The sequence below is a fragment of the Somniosus microcephalus genome, chromosome 17, assembly GCF_052327205.1.
Source record: "Somniosus microcephalus isolate GS21.2 chromosome 17, FLI_Smic_1.0, whole genome shotgun sequence".
Lineage (NCBI taxonomy): Eukaryota > Metazoa > Chordata > Chondrichthyes > Squaliformes > Somniosidae > Somniosus > Somniosus microcephalus.
The window spans coordinates 58,218,488-58,231,377 of record NC_141003.1 but is presented as its reverse complement, the minus strand read 5'-3'; the positions used below and the strand labels follow the sequence as shown (position 1 = coordinate 58,231,377).

At 43.1% G+C, this 12,890-nt stretch overlaps 1 protein-coding gene across 2 annotated transcripts in view; it reads right to left on the bottom strand.

Moving 5' to 3' along the window:
* armc10 (armadillo repeat containing 10) overlaps positions 1-12,890 on the bottom strand; it is a 42,124-nt gene that overhangs the window by 20,608 nt on the left and 8,626 nt on the right. Inside the window, exons 3-5 of one of the 2 annotated variants that reach the window (XM_086010430.1) lie at positions 7,443-7,533; positions 2,359-2,504; positions 1,885-2,019 (exon numbers count right to left, since the gene is read on the bottom strand). In XM_086010430.1, the coding sequence (XP_085866556.1) occupies positions 1,885-2,019; positions 2,359-2,504; positions 7,443-7,533 (372 nt within the window). The other variant, XM_086010429.1, reaches the window with a different exon arrangement.

The window sequence follows — 12,890 nt, the reverse complement described above, 5'->3', positions numbered from 1 at the left end:
GATGCCCACATCCCATCAATGAATAAAAAAAAAATCCTGGAGAGCAAAGAAAGCCCAGTTTCTTTTCTCCACTATGAACAGTCTCCTTAAAACTCCTCTCCCATGCCCCTTCCACTCTTGCTTCAAAAAATGTGCAAGGAGCTCATAGACATCATTTAAGCTTGAGACCATCCATTCAGCTGCCTCTGCTACTTCCTCCTGTTCCGCTTGCCCATCAAGTCAAACCTCCCACCACACTGCCCCCTACTCTAAGCTTGGACCCGTATCTTTGTCCAGTTTCTCTCCTACATCCTTCATGCCCTCTCTAAGCTCATCTTATCTACCTCCTGCTTTCTTGATCCCATTCCCACTAAACTGCTGACCACTCAACTTCCTTTCCTGACCTTAGTCATTGTAAATGGTTCCCTCTCCTCAGGCACTGTACCTATCACTTTCAAAATCGTCGTTATCATCCCCCTCCTGAAAAGTCCCACACTTGACCCCTCTGTCCTTGCAAACTACCACCTTCATCTCCAACTTTCTCTTCCTCTCCAATGTTCCTTGAACATGTTGTTGCTATACAAATCCATGCCCATCTGCATGTTTGAATCTCTCCAGAGGTCTCAGTCTCTGCAACAGCAATGAAACAAGCCTAATCTAAGCCACAAATGACATCCTTTATGATTGCGACTGTACTACATCATCCCTTCTTGTCCTCTGTTCCGGCTTTGACACAGTCAACCACCTTTCCTCTGTTGTCCAGCTCACGGAGATTGCCCTCGCTTGGTTCCATTCTTACCTATCCAATCATATCCAGAGCATTGCCAGCAATGGCTTCTCTTCCCACCCCTACACTGACTACGGAAGCGGGATGGAACAGCATACAGATGACAGTTTAGCATATCAACAATACGACATGACGGCTTTATGGTGGACAGTGCCCTGGAGAGCTCCAGTACACCACTGCACGGTGGTAGGACGTTTCATGTCTGTAAACAGCCACACAGTGTCTAATCAATCTATCCATTGTAGTTGAAAGTAGTAGAGCAGAGGACAGACACTTTCCACAGGAATAGAGAGAAACTTGGAGGATAAGTCACCCACAGCTGCTTATGTGCATTTCCTGGCAGTTGTCCAAAAAGCAGAATTGAGAGATGTCGGAGCAGATTTCATGCCTTTTTTGTCCTTTAGAAAAGGTATGCAGAGGGACGTACTTATTTATGTAACTTTTCTATTTAATTCATTCATGAATTGGATTAAATCTAGAGGCTCTCAAGCCAACAGCACAGATGTAAAACACATTGAGTGCCTATACACTGTCCAATTTCTAAATATTTTGGAGTTAGTGTCAGCTTAACTCCATTAGTAGAATTCTTGCCTGAGTCACAATGTTATGGGTTCAAACCCACTATGACTTGATCACATAATCTAGGCTGACACTTCAGTGCAGTACTAGGGAGTGCTGTGATGTTAGAGGAGCTGTCTTTCAGATGCCACTTTAAACCACGACCCCACCTGCCTGCTCCAATGGATGTAAAAGATCTCATGGTACCATTTGAAGAGGAGCAGTGGCTTCTTCCAGTGTCCTGGCCAACATTCCTCCCACAACCAACATCATCAAAAGCAGATTATGCGATGACTGATTCATTTGCTGTTTGTGAGACCTTGTATGCAAATTGGGCTGCCACATTTGCCTACATAAAAAAATGACTGCCCTTCAAAAGTAATCCATTGGTTGTAAAGCATCTTGGGACGTCATGAGGTGAAAGGCGCTACGTAAATGCATGTTCTTCTATTCATTACAGTGAGCAGTGGGATACAGAAAATGAGGAAGCAGTTCTACTGTTGAGTTACCACATTGTGAGAGTAGATTTTCCTAGCTCAAACACTGTAATGTCTCATTACCTTCAGCTCTTCTTGGTTAGCAACGTTCATGGAGAGATTATTCAGGACATTCATTGCCTTAACTTTGACTGATGTGACTTCATCAAACAAGCAATTTACAATGACACTGAGACCACCTAGATTGCGAATAAGATCCTGAAAATATAAAGAGAGCAGTCAATTTAAGAATTCGTACTTACAATATATTTTTAGGAAAATCAATGTAGCCTTTGTGTTTTAATATACTATTAAACAAGTAAAGAATGTAAGATCATTTGAAATTCACATCAGCTCAGAAAAATAGTGAATTTTGTTTGAGCAGATGGAAAATTTCTCCAAAATCTGGTATTCCAAGAACAAATATATATACACTAAGTACAGCTATATGATTGTAACAACTTTGTTCTACTTTTTTTTCTCTTCATATCAGAACTGATCCTTAAAATGTGTTTCACTCTTTTTTTTTAAATGGATGGCAAATGCAATTGGGTTTACCTGATTAACAGTGAATGCAGCACTGTTACCTACAGTCACCAGTGCAAGTTCTCGAGTGGAAGCATCAGAGGTCCCCTGAAGTAGGCCCAGAACCACTTGTAAATGTTGCTGTTCCAGGCCGGCAGGAGATTTTGCAAGCAGACCCCCTGGGAGGAGAGGAGGAAACAACACATCAATGCTTTTAAAACAAAAAGACTCCAATCAGTCCCTCATTGTCTTTTACTGCTGAGAAGAGTTATCTCAGTTCTTGGACAAGTATGTAAAAAAAACACAAAAGCTTCTGCCAAAAGCTGGTATGGGTCAAAAAAGCAACCTAAACCGAAGGCTAAAGAAAAATACAATGGTAATGGACATTATAGGAAAGAATTGACCTAACGACCCTAGGGTTAACGCTCTGTACTGTACTGCGTTTAGCTGATAAACTCCAAGCTGATTTACACACCTGGGATGGGGCAAGACAGGATAAAAGGCCGTGAAAGAACTGGCTCAGCAAAGAGTCAGCTCAGCCACATTGCAGCTTTTTTTTTTTGAAAGGCCAGCCTGAGAGTAATATTGGCCCAGAATTTGCTGAAATTTTGTGCTATAGTAAAAGTGCATCTACGTGATTCTTCTTGGAATACCAGATTTTTTCCCCTCTCTTTCTTTCTTTCTGTCCCTGATTTGACATTGAATTCACCTACTCTAATTTACACTTCCTTCTCAGTCCTCGCACTGTTAATTTCACAATCCTTCAATCTGATTGGTTAAGGAGATACAAAGTTGCTTGGCTTCTTCACTCAGGTCACAAACGCCTCATTTCCCTCGCTGCACTGTTATCAACTCGCACTTTCAGCAGCTTGCAAGGGCAAGTCTAACTAACGGTAGATGCTGTTTAATTGTTGTTGGAGATTTTAAAAATGTAAAAAATTAATTTTTTACGTTTCCTTTCTGTCTCTTTTTTCTCTCTCAATCCTTTTTTTTTTTGCACAGCAAAATTTGGCCCATTATGTTGAAGAAACCAGAGACTTCTGATATCTGATTTGTAGCTTTACAGATGTTGAATACTGTAGCAATATCTTAAACTTAATTAAGGACAAATGTATGTATCTTACAAGAACTGTAGAGAGAGAACCAGTGAAGAGTGACGGCAAACTTTAGCCATGTGAAGGAGGGTTTAAAACTGTTATTTTGGAACAGACCTATGAAATGTAAAAGTATCGAATTAAAGTATCTAATCCTCTTATCAACAGGATAAAATGAATACAGTTTAAGTTCTCTTCTCCTCATCAGTTTTCTCCACTTGTTGATGACTCCTTACTGAGGTACAATTTCACAAGTGACAGGACACTTCTGTACTGCATCCAAACAGCCAAAGCCATTATTATGTCAGTGATGATGGCGAGGTCAGCAGGCTACTGAATTTTGTGGAGCAACACGGCTAAGTCCACCAATATCTATACATGCACATCCAGCAGGGGTCACTGGATAGCAGTCCAGAGCTGAAACCTTGGTGGATTTTCTCCTCTTCCCCTGCCTCCCTCATAGTCTGAATTTAAAAATCAATTCCATTCCCCACACAGAAAAATGAAGCTATGTTGGTCCCCATAGCAGCAGTGTATGGCGAGGTCATTTCACAAATTGACACCAGCCACTCCATCCCAACAAAGAGTTAGCTGACCATGATGGGAGACGAGAAATGGCATAAGAATTCCACTGCACTACACATTCATTCAGATTTAGAACTACAAAGCAAAAACAGACTTGTGCCCCACGTCTAAATTTAGTTTCAGCTCCCATATTAATCAAACGGATGTTCAGGAACAGTACCATTTTCTCAACGTACTACTGGATTGAATTACAACTTCCAGGATGCTTCTTCATTGGAAATTTGGAATGGCCCCCCAGATTCTCACCAACTTCTACCGGTGCACCATCGAGAGTATCCTGTCCGGCTGCATCACTACCTGGTATGGCAACTGCACCGCCATAGACCGCAAGGCTCTACAGATGGTGGTGAAAGCTGCACAACATACTACAGTATAGGAATTAAACTACCTGCTGTGCAGGATATCTACCCCGAGAGGTGCTGGGGGAAGGCCCTAAGAATCATCAAAGACGCGAGCCACCCCAGCCACAACCTCTTCGCCCTGCTCCCGTCTGGCAAGAGATATCGAAGCATACGGTCTCGTACCAGCAGGTTTCGAAACAGCTTCTACCCCCAGGCCATAAGACTCAGGAACGAATAATTTATTATTTATTACTGTTGTTTTATTTATTATTACTGTATTTCTATTAGTATTTTTATTATTGCTATGCAATATTTATTCCAATGTTGGGAGGACTCGTAAAAATCAACATTTCATTGTGCAGTACACATGTTTGCTACATATATGACAAATAAAAATTGAATTTTCATTGCTAAAATATGCCAATGTCTGCCTCTCGGGCGTTAAAACGATGTAATTCATGCAAGGCATGTCTTTTTGCTTTTGTATTTCCAGCATTGTTTTTATTTCACATTTACAAACTTTACTTTAACCTGTAATTTATGTTAATGTACAGCCTATGTATTTGGTGATATATGTATTAATCAAATGTAATGAAAACAAAAAATGACGTTACACACTGCTGCTGCAAAAACCACCAGCATATACTGCAGAACAAATTCCACAGCAGAAAAAAGACTGCACAAGACTTTGTTTCAATCCACTGTATCTTCTCCAAAGGCTGCATGTACTTTCCACAGCCATTAGGGTATAACATCTTTCTGTAACTGTGACCATTGAGCATTATCTCTCCTTTCCCTCCTCAAGCTCTTTGCAGTGTCCAATGTGGCTGACCACAGCATTCTCCTCCATTTTCCTCTCCTCCACTGACCAACCTGGACTGGTCAGGTGAGGTTCTACTCCTACCTGTCTGAAAGCAGCTAGCACATCTCCAGCAATGGCTTCTCTTCTCACCTCTGCACTTTACTTCTGGAATTCCATCCCCTCCACCTTCCTCATCTACATGCTGCTCCTTGATACCATCTACAGGCACAGTCTAAGCTTCAAAATGTATGCTGATGATAACCATCTCTCCATCACTTCCCTTGACTTCTAGACCACCTCTATGCTGTTAGACTGACATTAAGTTGTGGTTGAGTCAATATTTCCTTCAACTGATCATCACAGTCATTATTTTAGGCCTCCACAATAAACCATGTCCTGGCCATTCACGCCAGCCACCTACTCAAGCTGAATCAGATTGTATGAATCTATGGTATCCTGTTTGACCCGGAGCCGAGCTTCAAACCTCACATCCGATACACCACTTCAGTCATATCACCTGCCTCTTCCCCAACTAACCTCACTGCTGCTAAAACTACTATCCATGGCTGTGTCATTTCTGGACTCAACTTATTCAATCTCTTCCTATCCTCCATAAACTCCAATTTGTTCAAAACTCTGCTGCCCATATCCTGTGCACTGACTCACTCATCCAAACATCACCCCAATCTTCAGTGATCTTTATTTGCCTACCCCCAACAAATTAATGTTAAAATCCCTCCATGGCTTTGCCCCACCTCATTTCTACAATCTCTTCCCGCCTTATATCACTCTCCCTCAATCTCTGCTGCGCCCCGCTGACCTTTGTAGTTGGCCCACCATTAATGGAACTTCTGGCCTAAATCCCTCCGTCTCTATACTCTTGCCACTTTTTAAAAAAACCTCTCAAAACGCATCTTTTCGACCAAGCTTTTGGTCACCTTTCCTTACTTTTGCACCATGGCTCATCAACCACTGTTTTTACTTTTTCTTCTTCCACCTCACGTGACTTTTTCTGCATTTAAGATGCTATCCAAATGTGAGTTAGTTATGCCTTGCTAGTGTATACAAGCAGGTTTAGTGCCTTAATGCAGGCACCCAGAAAACCATGCTGCCTTCATCTCCAACTAAGTACAAAAACAATTAAGTTTATGCTGCTTCCTCTTCTGCTTGTTTCCTTCCTTGTAAGATGTTCAAATACCCTACAGGACAATGGGGGATGCTGTAGTCAAACGCAACAGGTCAGGATTGAATAATGCAGATGTGAGTGTGGATGAATAATCTGCAATAACAACAGAAAATGCTGTAAAAACTCAGCAGGCCAGGCAACATCCGTGGAGAGAGAAATGGAGTCAACTTTTCAGGTCAAAAACCTTCGTCAGGACTGAAAAAACACAGGAAATGAAACAAGAGTAAAAGGCCAGTTTGGGGGCTGGGAAATGGGGATAAAAGAACACTTCTCTCTCCACGGATGTTGCCTAGCCTGCTGAGCTTTTCCAGCATTTTCTATTATTTCGGATTTCCTGCATCCGCAGTATTTTGCTATCGTACTGAACAATCTGCAGTTCTCCCCTGATTTGAGGATCTTGGAAGTTGCACTTTCCTTCAGGGGGTTTAATGGGATGAGGTAATAGTCCATTATACTGTGAAAGGAGTAAGTTTGATAGGCTGAATGCCCTTTTTTCCTTTCATACTTTATGTAATTCTGCCTCATGTACCCTGTTGAGTGCCCGCAGTACCTTCGTTGTCACCCACTACCTTCAGGCCGGACACTCGGTGTAGTAAGTTCTGCTTCTTCGACTCACAGTCACCGCCGCCTCGCTCCTCCTCCTGGTGCCGGTTTAATGCTGCCAGTTTATACAGCGCGTACAGTCCGCCTGCTGCCGCCAACAGCCCCATGGCCAGCCTCAGTGGCCACTTCCCCCCAGCCACAGCGCCCATTCCAATGTCCGGCAGAGGACTCGCAAACCCACTTCTTGAAGTCAAACTACCACCACACACTCATGCCCCGCCGACAAGGGCCAGTGCGAGAACAACCCTCAATAATCGCCTGGTGCCTGAGCTCGATCATTTTCTCAGCGAGATGTGAAGCCTGAGGCGGCCCGGCTACACCGCGAGTGTGGAAATGGGAGGGACGCGATCTCGGCCAACTGCAAGTGTATCCGGGGTTTATCACACCGACCCACACACACTAACTTGGGAGTTGGAGGACTCGGCAGGTCCTTGAAAGTAGCTGGTCTTTGACACCGAATTAACGAGTGATCACTCGGGCCCGACACATGTCGAGAAGTTCCGTACCAGTTAGCTGAGGTCTTCGCCCCCCTGTGGATCCTGACGGTCCCACCGCCAGCACTCCTGTCTCTGGAGGAGTTGCTCCTGGATCCTCCTGCTATATTAACATAATAACAAGCACAACATTTTAATCTGTAAGATTAAGGTCAGAACATCACACTGACTCAAATTACTTGAAAGTCTCTCAGTTTTCAAACCAACATCCCATTCCTGACCCTACTTATTTTCACAACAAATGCACTAGATACTTCAGAGTCTATCCTTCTGATTCAAGCTGCTGTTGGGCAATCTCTTAAACTGCTATCTAAACCTATTTTCACATCTCAAAAACCAAGCTGCAACCATCTGTAAAAGGGAGACAAAGTTTAATTTCAGTCTTTAACTATGATGGAGACGAGACAAGCTTCTGCCTTTATAAGCTGATGGAAACACGATTAGACCTTTCCATCTCGTATATCTCTTCATGGATGACGAAGGCAAATGGTATGTTGGCTTTCATTGCAAGAGGATTTGAGTACAGGAGCAAGGATGTCTTACTACAGTTGTACAGGGCCTTGGTGAGACCACACCTGGAGTAGTGTGTGCAGTTTTGGTCTCCTTACCCAAGAAAGGATATACTTGCCATAGAGGGAGTGCAGCGAAGGTTCACCAGACTGATTCCTGGGATGACAGGACTGTTGTATGAGGAGAGATTAGGTCGACTAGGCCTGTATTCGCTAGAGTTTAGAAGAATGAGAGGGGATCTCATTGAAACGTATAAAATTCTGAAAGGGCTAGACAGACTGGATGCAGGGTGGATGTTTCCCCTGGCTTGGGGGGGGGGTCTAGAACAAGGGGTCACAGTCTCAGGATATGGGGTAGGACATTGAGGACTGAGATGAGGAGAAATTTCTTCACTCAGAGGGTGGTGAACCTGTGGAATTCTCTACCACAGAAGGCTGTGGAGGCCAAGTCACTGAATATATTTAAGAAGGAGATAGAAAGAAAGATTTTAAGAGAAGGGAGCACCATCTGTGGCTAACTAAGAAAGTAAAGGATGGTATCAAATTGAAAACAAAGGCATACAATGTTGCCAAGATTGGCGGGAGGCCAGAGAATAGGGAAATTTTTAAAAACCAGCAAAGGATGACTAAAAAAATAATAGAGAGAAGATGAATTATGAGCGTAAACTGGCAAGAAATATTAAAACAGATTGTAAGAGCTTCTACAGGTGTATAAAAAGGAAGAGAGTAGCTAAAGTAAACATTGGTCCCTTAGAGGATGAGACTGGGGAATTAATAATGGGGGATGGGGAAATGGCAGAGACTCTGAACAAATATTTTGTATCTGTCTTCACTAACAACATCCCAATAATGTATAATCAAGGGGCCACAGGGAGGGGGGAACTAAAGACAATCACTATCACTAAGGAAAAAGTACTTGATAAAATAATGGGACTAAAAGACGACAAGTCCCCTGGACCAGATGGCCTGCATCCCAGGGTCTTAAAAGAAGTGGCTGCAGAGATAGTGGATGCATTGGTTGCAATATACCAAAATTCCCTGGACTCTGGAGAGGTCCCAGCGGACTAGAAAACAGCAAATATAACACCCCTATTTAAGAAAGGAGGGAGACAAAAAGCAGGAAATTATAGATCAGTTAGCCTAACATCTGTCGTTGGGAAAATACTGGAATCCTTCATTAAGGAAGCAAGTAGCAGGGCATTTGGAAAATCATAATGCAGTCATAAAAGGTTACTGCATAAGATAAGAGCTCACAGAGTTGGGGGTAATATATTAGCATATAGATAGAGAATTGGTTAACTAACAGAAAGCAGAGAGTTGGGATAAATGGTTCATTTTCCAGTTGGCAAATGGTAACTAGTGGGGTGCCACAGGGATCGGTGCTGGGGCCTCAACTATTTACAACCTACATTAATGACTTGGATGAAGGGACCGAGTGTAATGTAGCCAAGTTTGCAGATGATACAAAGATGAGTGGGAAAGCAAGTTGTGAAGAGGACTCAAAGAATCTGCAAAGGGATATAGACAGGCTAAGTGAGTGGGCAAACATTTGGCAGATGGAGTATAATGTGGGAAAGTGTGAGGTTATCCACTTTGGCAGGAAAAATAAAAAAGTAAATTATTTAAATGGAGAGAGATTACAAAATGCTACAGTTCAGAGGGACCTGGGGGTCCTTGTGCATGAAACACAAAAAGTTAGCATGCAGGTACAGCAAGTAATCAAAAAGGCAAATGGAATGTTGGTCTTTATTGCAAGGGGATTGGAGTATAAAAGCAGGGAAGTCCTGCTACAACTGTAGAGTATTGGTGAGACCACACCTGGAGTACTGTGTAGTTTTGGTCTCCTTATTTAAGGAAGGTTATACTTGCATTGGAGGCAGTTCAGAGACGATTCACTCAGTTGATTCCTGAGATGAGGGGGTCGACTTATGAAGAAAGGTTGAGCAGGTTGGGCCTATACTCATTGGAATTTAGAAGAATGAGAGGTGATCTTATTGAAACATATAAGATACTGAGGGGGCTCGACAAGGTAGATGCAGGGAGGATGTTTCCCCTCATGGGAAAATCTAGAACTCGGGGGCATAGTTTCAGAATATAGGGTCGCCCTTTTAGAACTGAGATGAGGAAGAATTTCTTCTCTCAGAGGGTCGCAAATCTGTGGAATTCTCTGCCCCAGAGAGCCATGGAGGCTGGATCATTAAATATATTTAAGGTGGAGATAGACAGATTTTGGCAAGATAAGGGAGTGAAGGGTTAGGGGGAGCGGGCAGGGAAGTGGCTTTGAGCCCAAGATCAGCCATGATCTTATTGAATGGCGGAGCAGGCTTGAGGAGCCAAGTGGCCTATTCCTGCTCCTATTTCTTATGTTCTTATAGATTTCTAGATGCAAAAGGCATCAAGGGGTATGGGGAAGAGAGCGAGAATATGGTATTGAGATAGAGGATCAACCATGATCATATTGAATGGCGGAGCAGACTCGAAGGGCCGAATGGCCTACTCCTGCTCCTATTTTTCTATGTTTCTAAGTGTCGTTGAGACCTAAACCAATTCAGCTGCTCAATCTGTACAGCAGGCAGAAAGTGAGCATTGAGGAAATAAAATCACCTTTTCTTTAGCCAAGGATACACCTGGCAATTAGCATGAAGGCTTTTTTGCCTGCAATCATCATCGTTGATGTGATGATTCTCAAAAATGCTTAAAAATATTTAATTGAAATGATATGTCATATAATCAGACATAATTATTCAGTCATTATTGCAATCTTTCGAATTGTATCTTTGGATTGGAAAATTGCAAATGTCACTCCATTATTTAAGAAGGAAAGGAGAGAGAAACCAACTACAGACTCGTCAGCTTAATTATCAGTTGTGGAGAAGTTACTGGAATCTATCATCAGCAACAGAGTGACTGAGCCCTTGGATAAGTAAAAGCTGATTAAGAACATAAGAAATAGGAGCAGGAATAGGCCATACGGCCCCTCAAGCCTGCTCCACCATTCAATAAGATTATGGCTGATCATCGACCTCAACTCCACTTTCCTGCCCGATCTCCATATCCCTTGATTCCTCTAGAGTCCAAAAATCTCTCTATCTCAGCCTTGAATATGCTCAGAGACTCAGCATCCACAGCCCTCTGGGGCAGAGAATTCCAAATATTGACAACCCTCTGAGTGAAGAAATTCCTTATCATCTCAGTCTTAAATGGCCTACCCCTTATCCTGAGACTATGCCCCCTGGCTAGACACTCCAGCCAGGGGAAACAACCTTTCAGCATCTACCCTGTCAATCCCCCTCAGAATCTTCTATGTTTCAATGAGATCACCTCTCATTCTTCTAAACTCCAGAGAGTATAGGCCCATTCTACACAATCTCTCATCATAGGACAGCCCTCTCATCCCAGGAATCAATCTAGTGAACCTTTGTTGCACCGCCTCTAAGGCAAGTATATCCTTCCTTAGATAAGAGACCAAAACTGTGCACGGTACTCCAGGTGTGGTCTCACCAAGGCCCTGTACAATTATAGCAAGACTTCCTTACTCTTATACTCCAACCCCCTTGCAATAAAGGCCAACATACCATTTGCCTTCCTTATTGCTTGCTGTACCTGCATGCTAGTTTTCTGTGTTTCTTGCATGAGGACACCCAAATCTCTCTGAACACCAACATTTGAAAGTTTCTCACCATTTAAAAAAGATTCTGTTTTTCTATTCTTCCTACCAAAGTGAATAACCTCACATTTCCCTACATTAAACTCCATCTGCTACCTTACTGCCCACTCACTTAATCTATCTATATCCCTTTGCAGACTGTTTGTGTTCTCCTCACAGCTTACTGTTCCACTTAACTTTGTATCATCAGCAAACTTGGATACATTACACTCGGCCCCTTCATCTAGGTCATTAACATAGATTGTAAATAGCTGAGGCCCCAACACTGATTCTTGCGGCACCCCACTAGTTACAGCCTGCCAACCTGAAAAAGATCCGTTTATCCCTACTCTCTGTTTTCTGTCCATTAACTAATCCTCTATCCATGCTACTATATTACCCCCAATTAAAGAGAGTCAGCATGGATGTGAAGGGTAGGTCATGTCTGACTAATCTAGTTGCACTTTTGAGGAGGTCACTAGCATGGCAGATAGGACAGTGTATATGGATGTTGTCTATATGGATATTGATAAGGTTCCATACAATAAATTGTTAGCAAAAATGAAAGTGCACAGAATTGGAGGCAAGCTTGTGACCTGTGTTGGTAATTGCTGGGAGGTTGGAGACAGAGGGCCAGATTTTCAGTGTGCCGTGAGGCAGGCTTTCAGGCATGTAGGGGGCAAAAATCCTGAATTTGGGGGTCCCGACACCATCCCGCCCAAAACCCGCCTCCACGTAAGTTTCAAGGGAGGTGGGTACCCGCCCCGCACTGGGACCCGCTGACCCGAGGCGGGAAGGGATTAGTGCCAATTAACTGCCTGTTAACAGGTAGTTAACAGGCAGTTTTTGGCCTAATCCCTATTTTGAGGGGTGGCATGTGGGATTCCCGACGGCTCCAAACCACGCCAGGTTAGAGCAGGCGGGCCGTCGGGTTGAAGGACTTGGAGGGGTCGCGATGTCGGTGTTCAGGTGAATGATGGGTGCATGGGTGCAAAGGTAAGTGTGTTTGGTGTGTCTAAAGTGTGTAAAGAAGTTTAAATTACCTGTACTTACTTTTACAGCCTTTCTTCCTCTAGGCTTCGGGAATCCATCATTCAGCCGGAACTGAAAGCTGAATGGCTGCGATCTGTCAAAAGTGACAGCCTTCAACTTTGAGTGCCGGTGAGAGTTCTAACTGAGTCTGCATAGAAGAACTCATGTTAGAAGTCAGACTGTCAGTGTTTGACAGCTTCAAACAGCTGTGAAACACTGATATTTCATCTGTCAAAAACTCTTGACAGATGAAATTTCAGTCTGTGACATCAC